The 17337-nt window shown below is 46.5% G+C and overlaps 1 protein-coding gene across 7 annotated transcripts in view; it reads right to left on the reverse strand.

Annotated features, from left to right (window-relative positions):
• LOC115637298 (homeobox protein PKNOX2-like) overlaps positions 1 to 17337 on the reverse strand; it is a 504816-nt gene that overhangs the window by 106941 nt on the left and 380538 nt on the right. For all 7 annotated transcript variants that reach the window (XM_030538438.1, XM_030538443.1, XM_030538437.1 and 4 more), the window contains one exon: positions 1015 to 1154. In XM_030538438.1, coding sequence (XP_030394298.1) covers positions 1015 to 1154 — 140 coding nt within the window. The remainder of the gene's footprint in view (positions 1 to 1014; positions 1155 to 17337) is intronic.

Below are 17337 nucleotides of genomic sequence, written 5' to 3' on the forward strand. Positions count from 1 at the left end.
ACCCTGTTGTTCAGTATGTCAGCCAGTTGAGTAGGGGGCCAGATGCATTGAAAGCTGAACTGGCAGAATCTTTTCCTTGGATCAAAGAGGAAATAAAGCCAGGTGTAAAGGTGGCAGATGAAGAAGCAAGAATCCCCAGGTCCCCGTGAGCCTACAGTATCAATGCAGGGATCACTGCTCAGCGGCACTGCTGCTTTCTCATCTATCAAGTTACAATACAGACAATTTTTAGTTATAAAGAGCAAATGTTCTCCTCATCCTCTTGTGTCTACACATGAGGCCAGGGATGGGATATTACCCACAAGGGTCAATGCAAAGGTCACCCTGTTGTCATGGCTGAGGGATTAAGGAGAGAATGAGCCCACTGCTGTGGATGATTACATGGTTTATCATGTGGGCTAACTATCTGCCCTGAGATGTGGTGATGACTGCTAGTGTGAGCCTGCTGCCCAGATGGGGCTTGGACAGCGGGTTGAGCCCAGTGTGAGGGCAGGTCTGGCTGACTATTTATGTCACAGAGGCAACCAAACACGCATCAGATAGTATCCCCGTATTCCTTTAAAAAAGCAATGATAAGTGAATCCCATGGTCATTTTAGACCAGTGGTGTACGAGGAATAACCAGGTGAGAAGCCGAACAAATTAGGAAGGAAAAGTAACAGAAAAAATTCAGAATTCCCCAGTATCCACTGAGCATTTCATCCTAATATCTTCCATCACATATTAATTGTTCCTGATCTCTAGCATCCCAGGTGCACTGGGGTCACTGTCTCCTGCATATTGTTCAGCACAAAGGTGTATAGGCACCTTTAATTTCTCTGGAACAGGGGTCTCACCTAGTTTAAAGTGAATTTAAAGCTGCCTCCTGAAAAATCTGTTGACAAAGATGCAAATGCCTCTCTGTAGACTCCTGCTGACATGTTAGCCCCAGGCCAGATTGCACTAACAGCTCAACATGCCACTCTAGTGATGGGAAGGAACTTTAAAGAGCAGCCTGGCAATAGTTTCTCTGTACCTGTAGACAGCTCGCTTGTCAGCCTCCAGCTGCGCCTGAGGGTCAATAGGAGCGCTGGGGACTGGGGTGTTGGCTGCTGCCGAGGGTGTTGTGATGTGCACTGGCTGTGCCTTAGCCGGCTGTTGCGCTGTGGCAGTCATCTGTTAAAACAAGACAAGAAAGCACTGGGGTTTAAAACAAACCAGATCTAGGTGTGAGTGAAAGGTGGTGGAGGTACTTCTCTGTGACTATGCGTGTGTACGATATCAATATTGCAGCATAGGCATGTGACCCTCTGGGTGCTTGTATGTGTGTGCTTGTAGCTCTGTGTTTATGTGCCACTGAGTCCTGCTCACATGTCTCTGGGTGCGTCTCTGTCTCACATTATGTCTGTGTTCCTGTGTGTGTGTGTCTGTGCATTTACATGTGTGTGAATTGTGTGTTACTGCCTCTGTGCATCTCTCTGTGCAAGTGAGTCCATGTTTGCATGTGTGTGAGTGTCTCTGAATGTATGGGTATGTCTGTCTCCTTTCTCTACAGAGCTATTATTAGGGCCCTACCAAATTCACGATCCATTTTGGTCAATTTCATAGTCATAGGATTTTAAAAATCATAAATGTCATTATTTCAGCTATTTAAATCTGAAATTTCATAGAGTTGTAATTGTAGGGGTCTTGACCCCAAAAAAGGGGTGCGAGGGGCTGCAAGGTTATTGTAGGGGGGTTACGGTACTACTAGCATTACTTCTGTGCCGCTGCTGGTGCCAGGGCTGTCTTCAGAGCTGGGCAGCCAGAGAGCAGCAGCTGTTGGACGGGGGCCCAGCTCTGAAGGCAGAACCACCGGCAGCAGCAGCACAGAAGTAAAGATGGTGTGGTATGGTATTGCTATCCTTCTGCGCTGCAGCCTGCAGGGCTGGGCACCCAGTCAGAAGCTGCCAGATTTCACAGTCCATGATGCGTTTTTCATGGCCATGAATTAGGTAGGGCCCTAGTTATCATGTACCATATGTTTTTTGTCTGTGGTTTTGCTGATCTCATTGGTGTCTGTGTAACTTTTTGGAGGGTTGTGCCAGTGTGCTTGATAGCCTTGTGGTCTTTTGTGTGTGTGTCTCTGTGTCAATGTGTTTCTTGGAAGCTATTCCATGGAGTAGCACATAATTGGAGGATGCCAGAACCATTAGAAAAGACAGACCCACAATTCTTTAGTCCTGTTCCCCACAAAGAGAATTAATTGAGATTCCAGACTAAGTCTTTTTAGGACAGGAAGGGCCTGACATGAAAAATTCAGGAAATTCAGGAACAACAGATCTGTTCCACCATTGCCCTGCATCTTCTATCATCATCTACAGCCATGCAAAGTTGGTGTAAATCTCTACTATTCTGAGTACCTATTGGTTCTCATTTATTTTGATGTAAATAATAAAAAGCAACACTTCTCCAAGAATTTAGACACCCTAAACATCATTAGCATTACAGCAAGCCCAAGAGCATGGCATGAATCATTTAGACAGGAGCTCTGCCAGTCAGCTACCTGCAACAAAAGCTCTATTCCACCCTGCATTGTTCTAGGCAGGACACCCTCAGCTCCCTCTTCAAAAACCCTTATCAGGTGAATTTTACAATGTGACTGGCAGGTCATCAAAGCTGGGCTATTTCGGACCTCTTTGCACCAGTGCAAATAATGACACTGGGTGCAGGCCAGCAATGAATTGGACCTAGCAGTCGGAGTGAGGATGGAACCACATGCTGACTTTAATGCTTTGGCTGAACTGCACCAAACACCAGGCTGCATGTCTCTCAGGACAGAGTAGGCCAATGCAAAAGGTTCTCTATGAGTCTGCACTTAGGCAATGTGTGTGGCCCAGGTACCTAGCTTTCTGATTAAGTCAGAGCTGCATAGCTCTTTTGAAAGCCCATCTCTGGTAAGTGAGTGCTGCTGCCATTGCTGGAGCCCAGAGCTGGCCAAAATTGGGGTGAAAAATAATTTCTTCCATTGCATCCCATCCCATGCCAAAAGGAAAAAAGGAAAACAAAAAGACAGGGACTGGGGTTTGGGGAAGGGGAAATGACAAGCATGGAGAAACGGGAGCAAATAAAAAACTGGAACAATAAAAAGCAAATATAAAAAGGCAATTTTTATTTGCAGATGCACACATGTTTTGCAAAAGACCACATCAGATCTTTCAAGCTGCATGCCTATCTGCTCACATTTCTTCCCACCCTCGAGCTATAGCAACTGATTTATAAACTCTGCCCTTACAGGCAAAGATCTTTGACCTGCAAAGGTCAGGCTCCTTACGCCCACCCTGAACTAGCACAAAACAGCTTGAAACACTTATTACCACAAAGCAATGTCATATTTCAGGAATGATGGTTGATCTCGGGTAGATGTGGCACCTGCACAAGGAAGTAAGAATGCACAACCTTAATCCCTTGTGCTGGATTGCAGGTAGCAGCATGAGAAGGACAGCACTTCCTTACACAAGTGGAGAAGAGTGGATGGGGCCATGTGGGGAGTGATCAAAGCCTTGGCTCCACCCCTGTGCACTGGCTATGCTGACCTGCTAGGTATGGATCTGGAATGGGGGTATTTCCTCTTCAGAGTAAGTAGGGGCCCATCCAGAGAGGAGACTGCGTCTCTGAGCCACAATATGCCCCGTAGTTTGCTCCAGGGGCAGCATGACCACACACTGCCCCTCGCTCACAGCTCATGGCAAAGCCACTGCTCACCCTTTGTCACTAAAGCTCCAAAAACAATCACAGACTCAAATACAGTAGGGCTGGCAACAAGGCCTCTGGTACCAGGCAGGGAATTTCCTGATAGTCCTTTCTCTGTAGTAAAACACAAAGACATTCTTTTCACTAGGAAAAGTGTACAGATCTGGTGCCTCTCCACTGTACCACCCATTTGCCTCTCTCTCTACCAGAAGCCAGGATTCAGACAAACCACTGAATTTCCAGACTAGTATTTTGGGAACAAGTAGCTGAAAAGTCAGTACATTTAACAGTACAAACCCCAAGGAATTAGCATCTGGATTGAAATGTGGAACAAGCCACTTCTTATTAGATTTTCTAACATTTTATTTTTCCAAATATAATTCCCACCAATTCCTGTTGTCATCATCCAGCTACCCACCAGTAACCCTTAGCCTTGTTGAAGGAGAGAAATGCTACAGCTCTCAAAATCTTATCCAAAGGTCACACAAAATTAACAATGGTCCAATTCAGCAGCCGTCACCAACTGAATCAGAGAAATATATTTTAACATCCATACAAATATTCCAGAGCAGTGTGAATTCTTTACCGTTTCCCAACCAACTGCTCCAATCCCTCTCTGCTCCTGAACATGTTTGGGGAGGGGGACCTTTGTCTTAATTTGATTTTCCTCACTCTGTTGAATGTCTCTTCCTTTTACTCATTGCACTTCATTTCTTTATACAAACGGAGGTGAATTCCTGAGAAATTATGGCAGACCACAAAATTTTGCAATGCTCCAGATCCAGTGCAATTTGACAATAATCTGTGTTTCTGCAGCAAATGGTTCCCTATACTGACTGTTAATATCATCCAAGGGTCAGCATGAGAGGAGATACTTTTCTCTGCTTCACCCCATTTCTATCCAGGGCGCATGGGAAGAGGGTGGCAAGAGCTACGTAATTTTGAATACATAAAGACGGTCATTTCACAGTTTCCAAAGAGACATCAGCCGAGAGGGACATAAGAACATAAGAACAACCATACTGGATCAGACCAAAGATCCATCTAGCCCAGTAGTCTGTCTTCTGACAGTGGCCAATGCCAGGTGCCCCAGAGGGAATGAACAGAACAGGTCATCATCAAGACATCCATCCGCTGTCACCCATTCCCAGCTTCTGGCAAACAAGCTAGGGATACCATCCCTGCCCGTCCTGGCTAATAGCCATTGATGGACTGATCCTTTATATGAATTTATTTAGTTCTTTTTTTAACACGGTTATAATCTTGGCCTTCACAACATCCTCTGGCAAAGATTTCTACATGTTGACGAAGTGGGCTGTAGCCCATGAAAGCTTATGCTCAAATAAATTTGTTAGTCTCTAAAATGCCACAAGTACTCCTGTAAAAGCAGCAAAGAATCCTGTGGCACCTTATAGACTAACAGACGTTTTGGAGCATGAGCTTTCGTGGGTGACGAAGTGGATATTCACCCACGAAAGCTCATGCTCCAAAATGTCTGTTAGTCTATAAGGTGCCACAGGATTCTTTGCTGCTTTTACAGATCCAGACTAACATGGCTACTCCTCTGATACTTGACAAGTACTCCTGTTCTTTTTGTGGATACAGACTAACATGGCTGCTACGCTGATACATGTTGACTATATGTTGTGTGAAAAAATACTTCCTTTTGTTTGTTTTAAACCTACTGCCTATTAATTTCATTTGGTGACCCCTAGCTCTTGCGTTATGAGGAATAAATAACACTTCCTTATTTACTTTGTCCACACCAGTCATGATTTTATAGATCTCTCTCATATCACCCCTTAGTCGTCTCTTTTCCAAGCTGAAAAGTCCCAGTCTTATTAAGCTCTCCTCACATGCAAGCTGTTCCATATCTCTAATAAAGATATTTGCTGCATTTCACTCCAGGGAAAGATAAGATGATTGGACAGTGAAGTTACAGACCTACAAAGCTCTTGGGAGCAAATTCAGCACACTGCATTTAATTGTAAGCAGCACCGTGTGTAAGCACAGGCTAAAGAAAGTCCTTTTTATAAATATGTAAGCACAGTCAGGATAAACTCTACCCTGACATCTGGTGGAAAGAATTTCAGAGAGTGTATTTGCATAGGCACGCCTACCCTATCCCAGACTGCTGAGCTGTGGGACTGCTTGGTGACAAATGACTCACCCTCAGTTGGGTGGTACTTGCTAGACAAGGGACATGGGTTCCAAAACCCAGTGAATTGAGAGAGGCTGGGGACAGGTATCTGTGCCTGGTGGTGCAGTTTCCTTGTGGAGCCAGAAGCACCATTTCCACCCCCTCCTTTCTCCACTGTGGAATGTCAGAGTTGGTTTTTTATTCCCTCAAGAATCTAAATACAGGTTACTGAGCTGAATTCACTTTGGGCTAATGGTGCACTAGCACTAGGGCTCCCCTACTAAGAGCTGAGATCACTAAGAGTTGAAATCACTAAAGAGCTGAAATTACTGAGCTGAGAGCACTGAGTACTGTGCTAACTAGTGGGGAAGCCTGAAGATATACTGTGGAACAGAGTGGCTGGCGAAGTGGAGCAGTTGTGGGGATGGCTGGTGGCAGCAAAGTGGATGGCAGAGGGGAGTAGCTGTGGGACGGGTGGAGCGGTCCACAGAGTGAGCAGAGCTGAGCAGTTTGCAGGGAGAACTGGAGCAGCTCATGGAGCAGAGCAGCTGGTGGAGCGGAGCAGTTTCTGAGGACGGCTGGAGGAGCAGAGTGGAGTGGCTGGTGAAGCGGAGCAGTTCGTGGAGAAGGCGGAAGCAGAACCCATGGAGAGGCAGGGCAGTTGGCCCCAGACCACGTAAGGTGCCCCTTTCAACCCAGGCTGGGGGGAGGGACCTCTACAGATAAACTCTCGAACTCTGGGGTGGCATTGACCAGAGACTTTTGGGTTGTTGGACTTTGGGGTTATTGGACTTAAAACCCTAAGGGGAAAAAGGACAGTGCCAAACGTACTTGGAGGTGGGTTTTTGTTTATGGTTTGTGTTATAACCCTGTTTGTGGTGTTTCTCCAATGGGATGCCGCATCGATTCCTTCTTTTATTAAAAAGATTTTGCTACACTCAGACTCCGTGCTTGCGAGAGGGGAAGTATTGCCTCCTAGAGGCGCCCAGGGGGGTGTGATATGTGAGTGTCCCAGGTCACTGGGTGGGGGCTCGAGCCGGTTATGCATTGTGTTACTGAAATGGAACCCCTGGATACTGAACCCGGCCCTTGTTGCTGCCAACTCAGAGGGGCAGAAGGGTTACATTTTTGGGGGCTCGTCCGGGATCCCTGGGTCAGTACCCCTCGCAAGCACCTGTTGAGTGTTCCACTGTATTGGGGAATAATTGTGTTTATATTTTGAGGAAACTACTGTTTGTATAATGGCTAATATGTCAGGTTTGTTGGGCCCCAGTCCTGCAGCCTCTAGCTCAGGGGTGGCAGACTCAGCCTATGATTGGGCAAAAGCACTGGGGCATATATTGGAAAAGATTGTGTTGGCCTATGCTACGTAGAACTCTTGTCGTAAGTTAAGGTTATTTGATGGGGAAGAGGAGTTTGAACTCTGGTCGGAGCATACTACTGAAATGCTGCGGGAGTGGGCCGTACCCGATGTAGAAAAGCGACGATGTCTAATAGAGAGCCTTAGTGGCCCAGCATTAGATGTAATTCGCACCCTGAAGCTCATTGACCCTGAAGTCAGTGTGAAGGACTGCCTAGAGGCCCTTGATAATACCTTAGGGAGTGTAGAGGGCCCTGAGGACAGTTACTGTAAATTCATTAATTCCAGACAGCAAAGGGGTGAGAAAATTTCAGCCTATATACAGAGGCTGGAGAGACTGCTTCAGAGAGCTGTTATGAGGGAGTCTATATACAGAGGCTGGAGTGACTGCTGAGCAGATGGATCAGACCAGACTGGCTCAGGTTGTAAGAGGGACTCAGTATCAGAACCCAATCCTACTTCATCTCCAACTAAGAGAACGGCAGGAACATCCCCCAAGTTACTCCCAGCTGATAAAGGAGGTCAGGGAAGAAGAAGAAATGCAGGCGGCCAGCGAGTGTTGGGAAGCCCAAACATTGGAACCAGGCAGCACAACGCCACTGCCAATGGCCAGGGTACTGATGGTGAGCACCACAGAGGAACTTGCCCAACAAATGTAGGTCCTGACAGAACGGATAGCTGAGCTGCAAAGCATCATTGACCGAGCTAAGATTTCCAGGAATAAGGAGCCTCAGACTGTGACGATAGAGAAGTCAGTATCTAGAGTCAACGTCCCACCTCGCTGAAGGGGGAAAGGACAATTCTTTTGCTACCGGTGTGGTCAGGATGGGCATAGTGCTGCTAACTGCCATAAGGAAGAGAACCTCTCCTTAGTGTATGAAAAGCTGAGGACTAGTTGGAAGAGATCCAGTAGCTGCCAGAAGGTCCGGGGACGGAGACCACCTAGGCCTAGAGGATTTGAAGATTCCCCCAGAAGAGACCATCCAGCTGGGATCCCTGCAGGACTGATAGGGCCTCGAGCAGAGGTCATGGTGAGGATTGAAGGGGCGGAGTGTAAAGCCGTGCTTGACACTGGATCTCAAGTGACTATTATATTTCAGTCATTCTACCAACAGATGCTTAGGCACCTGCCCATACAGCCACTGACTGGCATTGGTCTGTGTGGCCTCAGCATGGATGAATATCCCTATCAAGGGTAAGTCATAGTGCATCTGGAATTCCCAGAGGAGGTTGCTGGGGTAAAGCAAGAGCTAGACACCGCTGCCTTAATATGCCCTGACCCGAAAGGGACTTCTGATGTGTCTGTGCTGATAGGGACCAACTCCAGCCTCTTCAAGGTGCTCACGGATTACTGCAGACAACGGGCTGGGGACCAGTACCTGAGTACCCTATTGATCCATACGCTTTGTGCTGAAGCCTATAGGAAAATTGAGAGCGCTAAAAAAGAGACATCTGAGCTACCGATTGGGGCACTGAAGTACATGGGTACAACCCCCTTAGTAGTGCCTGCAAGGACGGAGCAAGAAGTACTTGTCATGAGTACCAGGCTGAAAGGCAGTAAAGGGGCATTAGCAATGATAGAGCAGCCGGCTGAAGGAGAGCTCCCGGAAGGAGTGCTGGTCCCCAGTGGAGTCATAACCCTACCTGCTGAAGCCCAGGAAAAGGTGACTATACTGATTACTAATGAAACAAGTAGAGATGTTGTTGTGAGGCAAGGACAAAAGATAGCAGACCTCTTTGAGCCAGAATCAATTGTAAAACCCCAGTGTGAGACTCAAGTGCCAACAATAGACCCAGCAAAGTTTGACTTTGGAGATTCACCATTGTCCGAGGAGTGGAAAGATCGCCTAAGAAGGAAACTTTGTGAAAGATCCAAGGTGTTCCCATTGCATGAGTTGGATGTGGGATGTGCAAAAGGAGTAGAGCACAACATCAGACTACATGACTCTCAACCTTTCAGAGAGAGATCTAGGAGGCTTGCTCTCTCCGAGATGGAAGATGTGTGACAACATCTTCAAGAGCTGGCTGCAAATGGCATCATTACAGAGTCCTGCAGCTCATACGCCTCACCCATTGTGGTGGTCCGTAAAAAGAATGGGAAAATCCGGATGTGTATTGACTACCGCACCCTAAACCGCCGTACTGTGATTGACCAGTACACAATGCCTCGAGTTCAAGATGCCTTAGACTATTTGCTGGGAAGCCAGTGGTTCTCTGTGTTGGATCTTCAGAGTGGATACTACCAGATCCCTCTGGGTGAAGAAGATAAGGAGAAGACAGCCTTCATCTGCCCATTAGGGTTTTATCAGTTCGAACGCATGCCCCAAGGGATTTCTGGAGCACCTGCCACATTTCAACGTCTTATGGAGAAAGTTGTGGGAGACATGAATTTACTGCAGGTCTTAGTTTATTTGGATGACCTGATTGTGTTTGGAAGAACTTTGGAGGAGCATGAAGAAAGACTCCTTAAAGTGCTTGATAGGCTGGGGGATTATGGTTTGAAGCTTTCAATTGACAAATGCCAGTTCTGCAGGACCTCGGTGAAGTATGTGGGGCACATCGTGTCCCAAGAGGGTGTGAGTACTGATCCTGATAAAATAGAAGCACTCACTACATGGCCACGTCCAAGCAACTACAGAGAACTCAAGACCTTCCTTGGGTTTAGTGGTTATTACCGCAGATTTGTGAAAAACTATGCTACAATTGTAAAACCCCTCAATGATCTTACCAGGGGATATCGTCCAGCAAGGACAAATATAAGACCAAGAATAAAGGGCCTTCCGTGCAGAGACACTATGGCCCCTTTGAACCCTTTGGGCCACGGTGGGATGAGAGATGTGAAACGGCTTTTCGAGAAATCATTACTTGCCTAACTCATGCCCCAGTCCTAGTATTTGCTGACCCAAGCAAGCCATTTATCCTGCATACTGATGCCAGTTTGGAGGGTCTGGGGGCGATACTGTACCAGGAGGTGGAAGGCAAGCGTAAACCTGTAGCCTTTGCCAGCCGAGGACTGTCTGATAGTGAAACCCGCTATCCCACCCACAAGCTGGAGTTCTTGGCCTTGAAATGGGCCATCACTGAGAAATTTCGAGACTACTTGTATGGGTGTGGACAGATAACAACCCACTGACTTATGTGTTAATAAGTGCTAAACTGGATGCTACAGGGCAAAGATGGGTGGCCACTTTGGCTAGCTATGACTTCAGCATTCAATACCGATCAGGGAGAAGCAATGTAGATGCAGATGCATTGTCCAGGCGTCCACAGGCACCAAGACTTGCTGTGATACCCACGGATGGAGTGAGAGCTATTTGCAGTGTGAGCCGCCGAGAGCCAGAGTCCCATGAGAGCGTTCATGGATGTGTTGCTGAAACTTTGGGCCTACCCCCTGAATGCATGCCTTCTGCTTCAGTGAACTATATCACTTTGGACCAATCTCCCTTGCCCATGCTCAATACGGCTGACTGGCAGGAAGCCCAGCTGCAAGATATTGACATTCGTGATACACTACTTGCCAAAAGAGAGGGGCGAGGCCCAGCTGAGGTTGTCCCACCTGCCCCAGAGGGCAAACTACTATTGAGAGACTGGACCAAACTAAAACTGATTCAGGGAGTGCTACGCCGCACGACCACAGACCCTCTACAAAAGCAACGGAATCAACTAGTGCTGCCAAAAGATTACAGAGCCCTGGCCATGAGGGCCCTGCATGATGACTTTGGACATTTAGGGATGGAGAGGACCCTGGAACTTATCCGCAGTAGATTCTATTGGCCACGGAGGGCTGAAGATGTTCGCAGGAAATGTGAGACCTGCGCGCGATGTGTTCAAAGGAAAACTCTGCCCACGAGGGCTGCATATCTGAAGAACATCACCAGCAACAAACCTCTGGAGCTGGTTTGCATTGATTTCTTGTCTTTAGAAGTGGACAAGAGGAATATTGGGAACATCCTAGTAGTGACCGACCATTACACGCGATATGCACAGGCATATCCCACACGTGATCAGAGGGCCACCACTGTCGCTCGAGTACTGTGGGAAAAATATTTCTCAGTTTATGGATTCCCAGCCCGGATACACTCGGATCAGGGACGAGATTTGTGAGTCACCTTCTGAAGGAGGTGCTGAGGATAGCAGGTATTAAAAAGTTGAGGACAACGCCTTACCACCCGCAAGGTGACCCTCAGCCAGAGAGGTTCAACTGAACCCTATTGGATATGTTAGGGACTTTGCGGCCAGAGCAGAAGGCAACCTGGAGCCAACATATTGCATTTCTGGTGCATGCCTACAACGCCACAAAGAACGATGCTACGGGGGTCACCCCATATCTCTTGATGTTTGGGTGAGAACCAAGACTACCCATAGATCTGTGCTTTGGTGTATCAGAGGATAGCGATAGCTATGAAACCCATCAGCAATATGTATCCCAACTATGAGAAAAGCTACGGGATGCTTATCACTTAGCTACGTCTACAGCTCGGAAGAACACAGACCGCAACAAACAGCGATATGATGCTAGGGTGCGTCTGCAAGAGCTCCAGCCAGGGGACAGAGTCCTGCTGCGAAATTTGGGTATTGCTGGCAAACACAAGATAGCTGACAGGTGGAAGGCAATACCTTACCTAGTGATGGAAAAGCCAGGAGACCTGCTGGTTTATAAGATCAAACCTGAAGAGGGTCCAGGGCAGACCAAAACCATGCATAGAAACCTTTTGCTCCCTGTAGGAGAATTGGTAGGCAGCCCTTATGAGATTGGCCACAACCGGGCAACTGGGCAGAACGAAGGTGCTGTGCCAAAGCCGCCTTCCAACGTGGACAGCCGGCTCCCTGCAGCTAACCTACCCCTACTCAGCACATCTGAGAGTGAGTCTGAGGAGGAAGGCACAACCATGGTGTATCCTGGGATGAAGACAAGATTTCAGTCTCGATCCGCTGAATCAGAAGAGAGCACATCCTCTTCTGCCCTAAACCCTATGGCAGAAGTATTTAGGCCCATTCCTGACATTCCCAAAAACTAGCTGTCAAGGGAAAAATTGACCCACAAACACAGGACTTTCCATACACTAGCAACTTAGGAGGGCTTCTGATAACCTAAGCAGGCCTGATGGAACACAGTGGTTTGGTTAGGATGGTTCCACTTTGCTGCTGTGTCCCTCTTTAGAGCCAGGTACTGAAGAGATTGAAATGGCTGATTAAAGAAACAAGGTGGGTGAGGTAATATCTTTTATTGGGCCAACTTGTGTTGGGGAAAGAGACAAGCTTTCAAGCGACACAGAGCCCTCCTTGAGCTCCATGAAAGGTACTCAGACTGTCACAGCTAAATAAAAGGTGGAGCAGATTATTTAGCATACACAGTTGACACATATTGAAAGAGACCATTCAAGGTGAAATGGCCTGTTAACACCTCAGGATTGATAAAGTCTGCTGCAAGTGGTGCTTGCTTCATTCTTCCTGGGTTCAGCCTCTCCGAAGGAAGAGCTGAACAGTGTATTTCAAGGGTGGTGGAAATGTGAAAACCGAGGGCATGGCTACACTTCCAGATGTAGAGCACTTTGAGTTAAACCAGCCTTTGTAGAGCCCAGTAGGGAAAGCGCTGCAATTTGTCCACACTGACAGCTGCAAGCGCACTGGCCTGGCAACATTAGCAGCTCTTCCAATGGCCACAGAGAGCAGTGCATTGTGGTAGCTATCCCAGCATGCAAGTGGCTGCAATGGTGCTTTTCAAATGGGGTGAAGTGGAATGTGACAGGGAGTGTGTTGTGTATAGGTGGGGGAAGAGAGTGAGTGGGTTTTTGGGGGGGCTGAGAGCATGTCAGCATGCTATCTTGTAAGTTCAGACAGCAGCAGACCTTCCCCCTGCCTCTCTTTCTCACACACAGCATTCCACAGTAATGGTTGCTTTGTCTCAGAGCAGATAAGCATGCTGGATGTCAGAAACAGAGCTTTAAAAGGGCATATTCGCATTCCTGCAGCGATTACAAAACAATGATAAGAGTGGTCACTTGACTTACGGGGATTATGGGATGTTTCCGGAGGCTGATCAGAGTGCAGTAATGCAACACCTCGTTCACACTGACGTCCAGCCAATGTGCACCAAGTGTTAATCTTCTCACTCAGGTGGAGTACCAGGAGCACTCTAGCCCTGCAGTCAGAGTGCTCTATGTGCCTTGCCGGTATTGCCGGGTAGTGAGCTAGGGCATCTGGGGCTGCTTTAATGCACTCTAGCTTGCAAGTACAGCCAAGCCCTGAGGATGTTTGCAATAACCCAAACTTCGAATGAACTTGGAAATCAGGGGATTTAGATTTCATTCTTTCCCTGTTTCCTCCTGAAGGTTAGTTAGATAATAAGAATGCCTTCTGCAGCTTGGGTCAGATTTGTGTACAATACCTCTGGACAGAGAGACTGCCTGCACAACCAATCATTTCAACACTGCCAAAACAGCCTCCCACACAATGATATGAAAACAAGGGATAAATCAGCAGTGGCAGAGATTAGGCTACAAACTGAAATCTTCTCTGTGTTTGGCTACTTTGGCCAAATGTCCCAGAGCTGAGCACTGAGACATATCAGGGAAACATAAGACATAAGCAGCTGTGATGGGATGAGTATCTGCAGATTAAAAATAGAATAGTAATCACAAACCAATGTTTAAGGGAGGGGAAAGGAACGCATGCCAGCTGCCTTAATATGCTCTGAGTGTACAGGAAACACACCGATCATTCATTAACTGAACAGATGAATACCCTGTTTGTTTTCTGTTGGGAGTAACACAAAGAGTAACAGTGCTGGAGAAACAAGAGTCACAACATTTACTCTTGATTTGCAAAGCAATGTTAAAATAATGCAAATTTTATTGTCTAGCTCAGGGATAGGCAACTTATGGCACACGTGCCGAAGGTGGAACGCAAGCTGATTTTCAGTGGCACTCACGGTGCCCGGGTCCTGGCCACCCATCCGGGAGGCTCTGCATTTTAATTTAATTTTAAATGAAGCTTCTTAAACATTTTAAAAACCTTATTTACTTTACATACAACAATAGCTTAGTTATATATTATAGACTTATAGAAAGAGACCTTCTAAAAACTTCAATGTATTACAGGTACATGAAACCTTAAATTAGAGTGAAAATGAAGACTTGGCACACCATTTCTGAAAGGTTGCTGACCCCTGGTCTAGCTACCTAGAAGGTCTGTTGCTTGAAAAAAAAAATCCCTGAAACTCTTCCAACTAATTTGTTATCCAAAGTACAGAGATTATTCACCATTTTTGCACCACTGAAAACCCCTTGCCTCAGAGAGCCTGTTGTAGTAGGAACGGAATAAAAACCAGCTCCTTTGTCCAGTGCTGTGCTCTAACCCAGGACATCAACTCTCTCAAAGAAGAACACTGAGCACCAGAGAAAGCAAGCACAGCTTGACTGGGAACTTCACAGGCGTCCCGGCTTTGCCACTTCAGAGAGTGTGAAGTTGTGTAATTAAGCCCCTTTCACCTTTCCTGAAGTTAAACCTAGGAGCTGCTTCCCCACCTTTCCTCAACAGGCTCTGGCTAGTCTATGACATTTCACACAGGGAATGGGAGTCTCTCTGACCTGGTGGCTCACTTTTTTAAAGGTTGCTCATTGTGGAAATCTGGCTGTCTTTCAGCTACTAAACATTTGAGAGCATGAAGATTTTGTAATTTTGTCTTACAATGGCAGACTTAGGATCAACCAGCTAATGGGTTGTTGATGGTAATTGTAAATTACACAAGTATCAAAGTCTGTAGCCACAAAAACAGCGAGGAGTCCGGAGGCACCTTAAAGACTAACAGATTTATTTGGGCATAAGCTCTCGTAGTTAAAAAACTCACTTCTTCAGATGCATGGAGTGAAAATTACAGATACAGGCATAAATATATATTGGCACGTGAAGAGAAGGGAGTTTACCTTACAAGTGGAGAACCAGTGTTGAAGGCCAGTTTAGTCAGGGTGGATGTTGTCGCCTATGCTACCTGTGCCACCTGCTGTTGCTCTGAGGTGGCAGCCAAAGAGCATTGGGAAGGGGACATCATCATGACCACCATTCCCCATGTACCCCAATAAGGCCACTGGTTTGGCCACTGGCCTTGATATCACTGCAGTACCAAAGCTGATGTGGTCTCGGAGCCCCTATCCTGCCGGTGAGACCATGGAGGAGCTGTTGATGCCAGGAGCCATCAGAGCAGAGTGCAGCACGGAGCTGTAGCGGGGAGTCACTGGCTTGAGGCAGGGACGCTCTGGGGCCTGGGGGAGGCATGAGGGGCAGCAAGTGGGGGCCAGGGGACATTTGGGGGAGGCACGCAGGGGCAGCAGGTGGGGCTGGGGGAGAGACCTGGCCCCAGAAATTGGTGCAGCAGGGCCCCAGGGCACTGAATATTGCTGGAGCCCAGGCACCACAGGCCCATATAACTTATTATTATGCCAGGGCTCAAATCATGTCAGTTCCAGCATCTCTTTTGCTGTGTTCTGGTATTTTTAATATTAAGTACCAGCACTATGAGTACACTTATGGGTGACAGTACTGGCAGTGCATTCCAGGCTTATTTATTTTATTTTTTTGTTAAGGACTCAGTCCCTGGTGTTTGCAGAGGCTATCTATTTATCGAGAGTACACATAAGTAGCCTCTTCAATGTACCTTCAGGGACACAGTAGATGGAGCCTTGCTTCCACGCAACACAGGAAATCTGCAAGAGGGAAGACATCTCTTTTGTGAACTGTAGGAGCTGCACATTTCCCATGGTGTGCAAGAGCGGGCATCCCGCCTGTGCACCATAAGATGTGTGTAAGAATTCTCTTTCAACTCTTTTGCACTTGACTAGGAACAAGAGGAGTTAGGCACAGGTCTGTGCTTCCTCACAGCTGCACTTTCTAAGCCTTCCAAAAAAGTGTACTGTAGTAGTGTGAGGTTTTCTGATAGTGATAAGAACTTTTCACCAGACACTCTTCCCACTTAGGGCTCTTCTCCATATTTTGTATTTGCCGTAGGCTCTTCTCTTCAATAAGGGATATTTCCTGGCCAATTTTCTACTTCATCCCCAGACACTTTTGGCTGCAGAGCTGGTCAGGAAAAGTCACAAGGACTTTTTTTTTAAAAATAGGAACATTATATTTTTTATTCTTCTCATTCATAAAATAGCAGAACTAATTTAGCTCAAATTTTTATTTTTATAAAAACTTCACTTTCAGGCAAAGAACAAGCCTGGACCAGTTGAGCCCCAGAGGTTTGGAAAGGTATGAGCAAATAGAGGGTTAGAGTGAAAATTGTTGTTCAACTTTACCTGTAGAAGGGATCATCGCCATTCCTGCTTTACTTTTACTTCAGTTACTTTAAGGGAAGGGAGGGAAAGTTATTCAGTTAGGGAACACTGGTCTGAAGCTAAAAAAAAAAAAAGGTTTCTTCAGGAAAGTTTTTTTTAAACAGTAAGAGAAAGTGGCAGTGAAACAGACTCCTAAAGGAGGTGGTTGAGGTATCATCACTTCAGAGATTCAGGAGCAGGTTAAATGCAGCTTCAGCGCAGACAGTGTGGCAAGCCATCTTGAAGAGTGCTGGGGGTCCAACTGATGGTCCCTATGGTTATTCTTATTATCTATGATTACATTAATTCTTTCCAGAGAGCTAATGGAATGTTTCTGCAATGACTTTTAGCAGTAGATAATACTGCTGAGGAAAGAATTCTGATTGGTAATGAGGCTTCTGCCATGAGAGAGCTAATTTTGATTGAATATTATGATTAATGCACTTCACAAGATTTATTTATTTAGAGCACTCACCACTACCCCAAAGGGAAAAGTCTCTACCATTATCCTTATTTTCCAGTGCATTGAGGTTAATTGCCCAAGGTCCATTGGAATTTTGTGCCAGTCTCAGGAAAAGAGACCTGATTCCTAACATGATAGACTCATGTCTCAACCATTATATCAGTGTCTCTCATGCAAATTCCTCAGTTATCTATACTTAGCCCTACTGTAAAATGATGGTAATTTAGGCACTGACTGTGGAACTGAGTCCTTAGCCCTACCTAGAGTCTGAATTTCAGTATTGTGTATGGATCTTTGCAGCACATTTCCCAACACTGGAGTGAAGGTGTCCATGATGTACATACATGCAT

The sequence above is a fragment of the Gopherus evgoodei genome, chromosome 19 (genome assembly GCF_007399415.2).
Source record: "Gopherus evgoodei ecotype Sinaloan lineage chromosome 19, rGopEvg1_v1.p, whole genome shotgun sequence".
NCBI lineage: Eukaryota > Metazoa > Chordata > Testudines > Testudinidae > Gopherus > Gopherus evgoodei.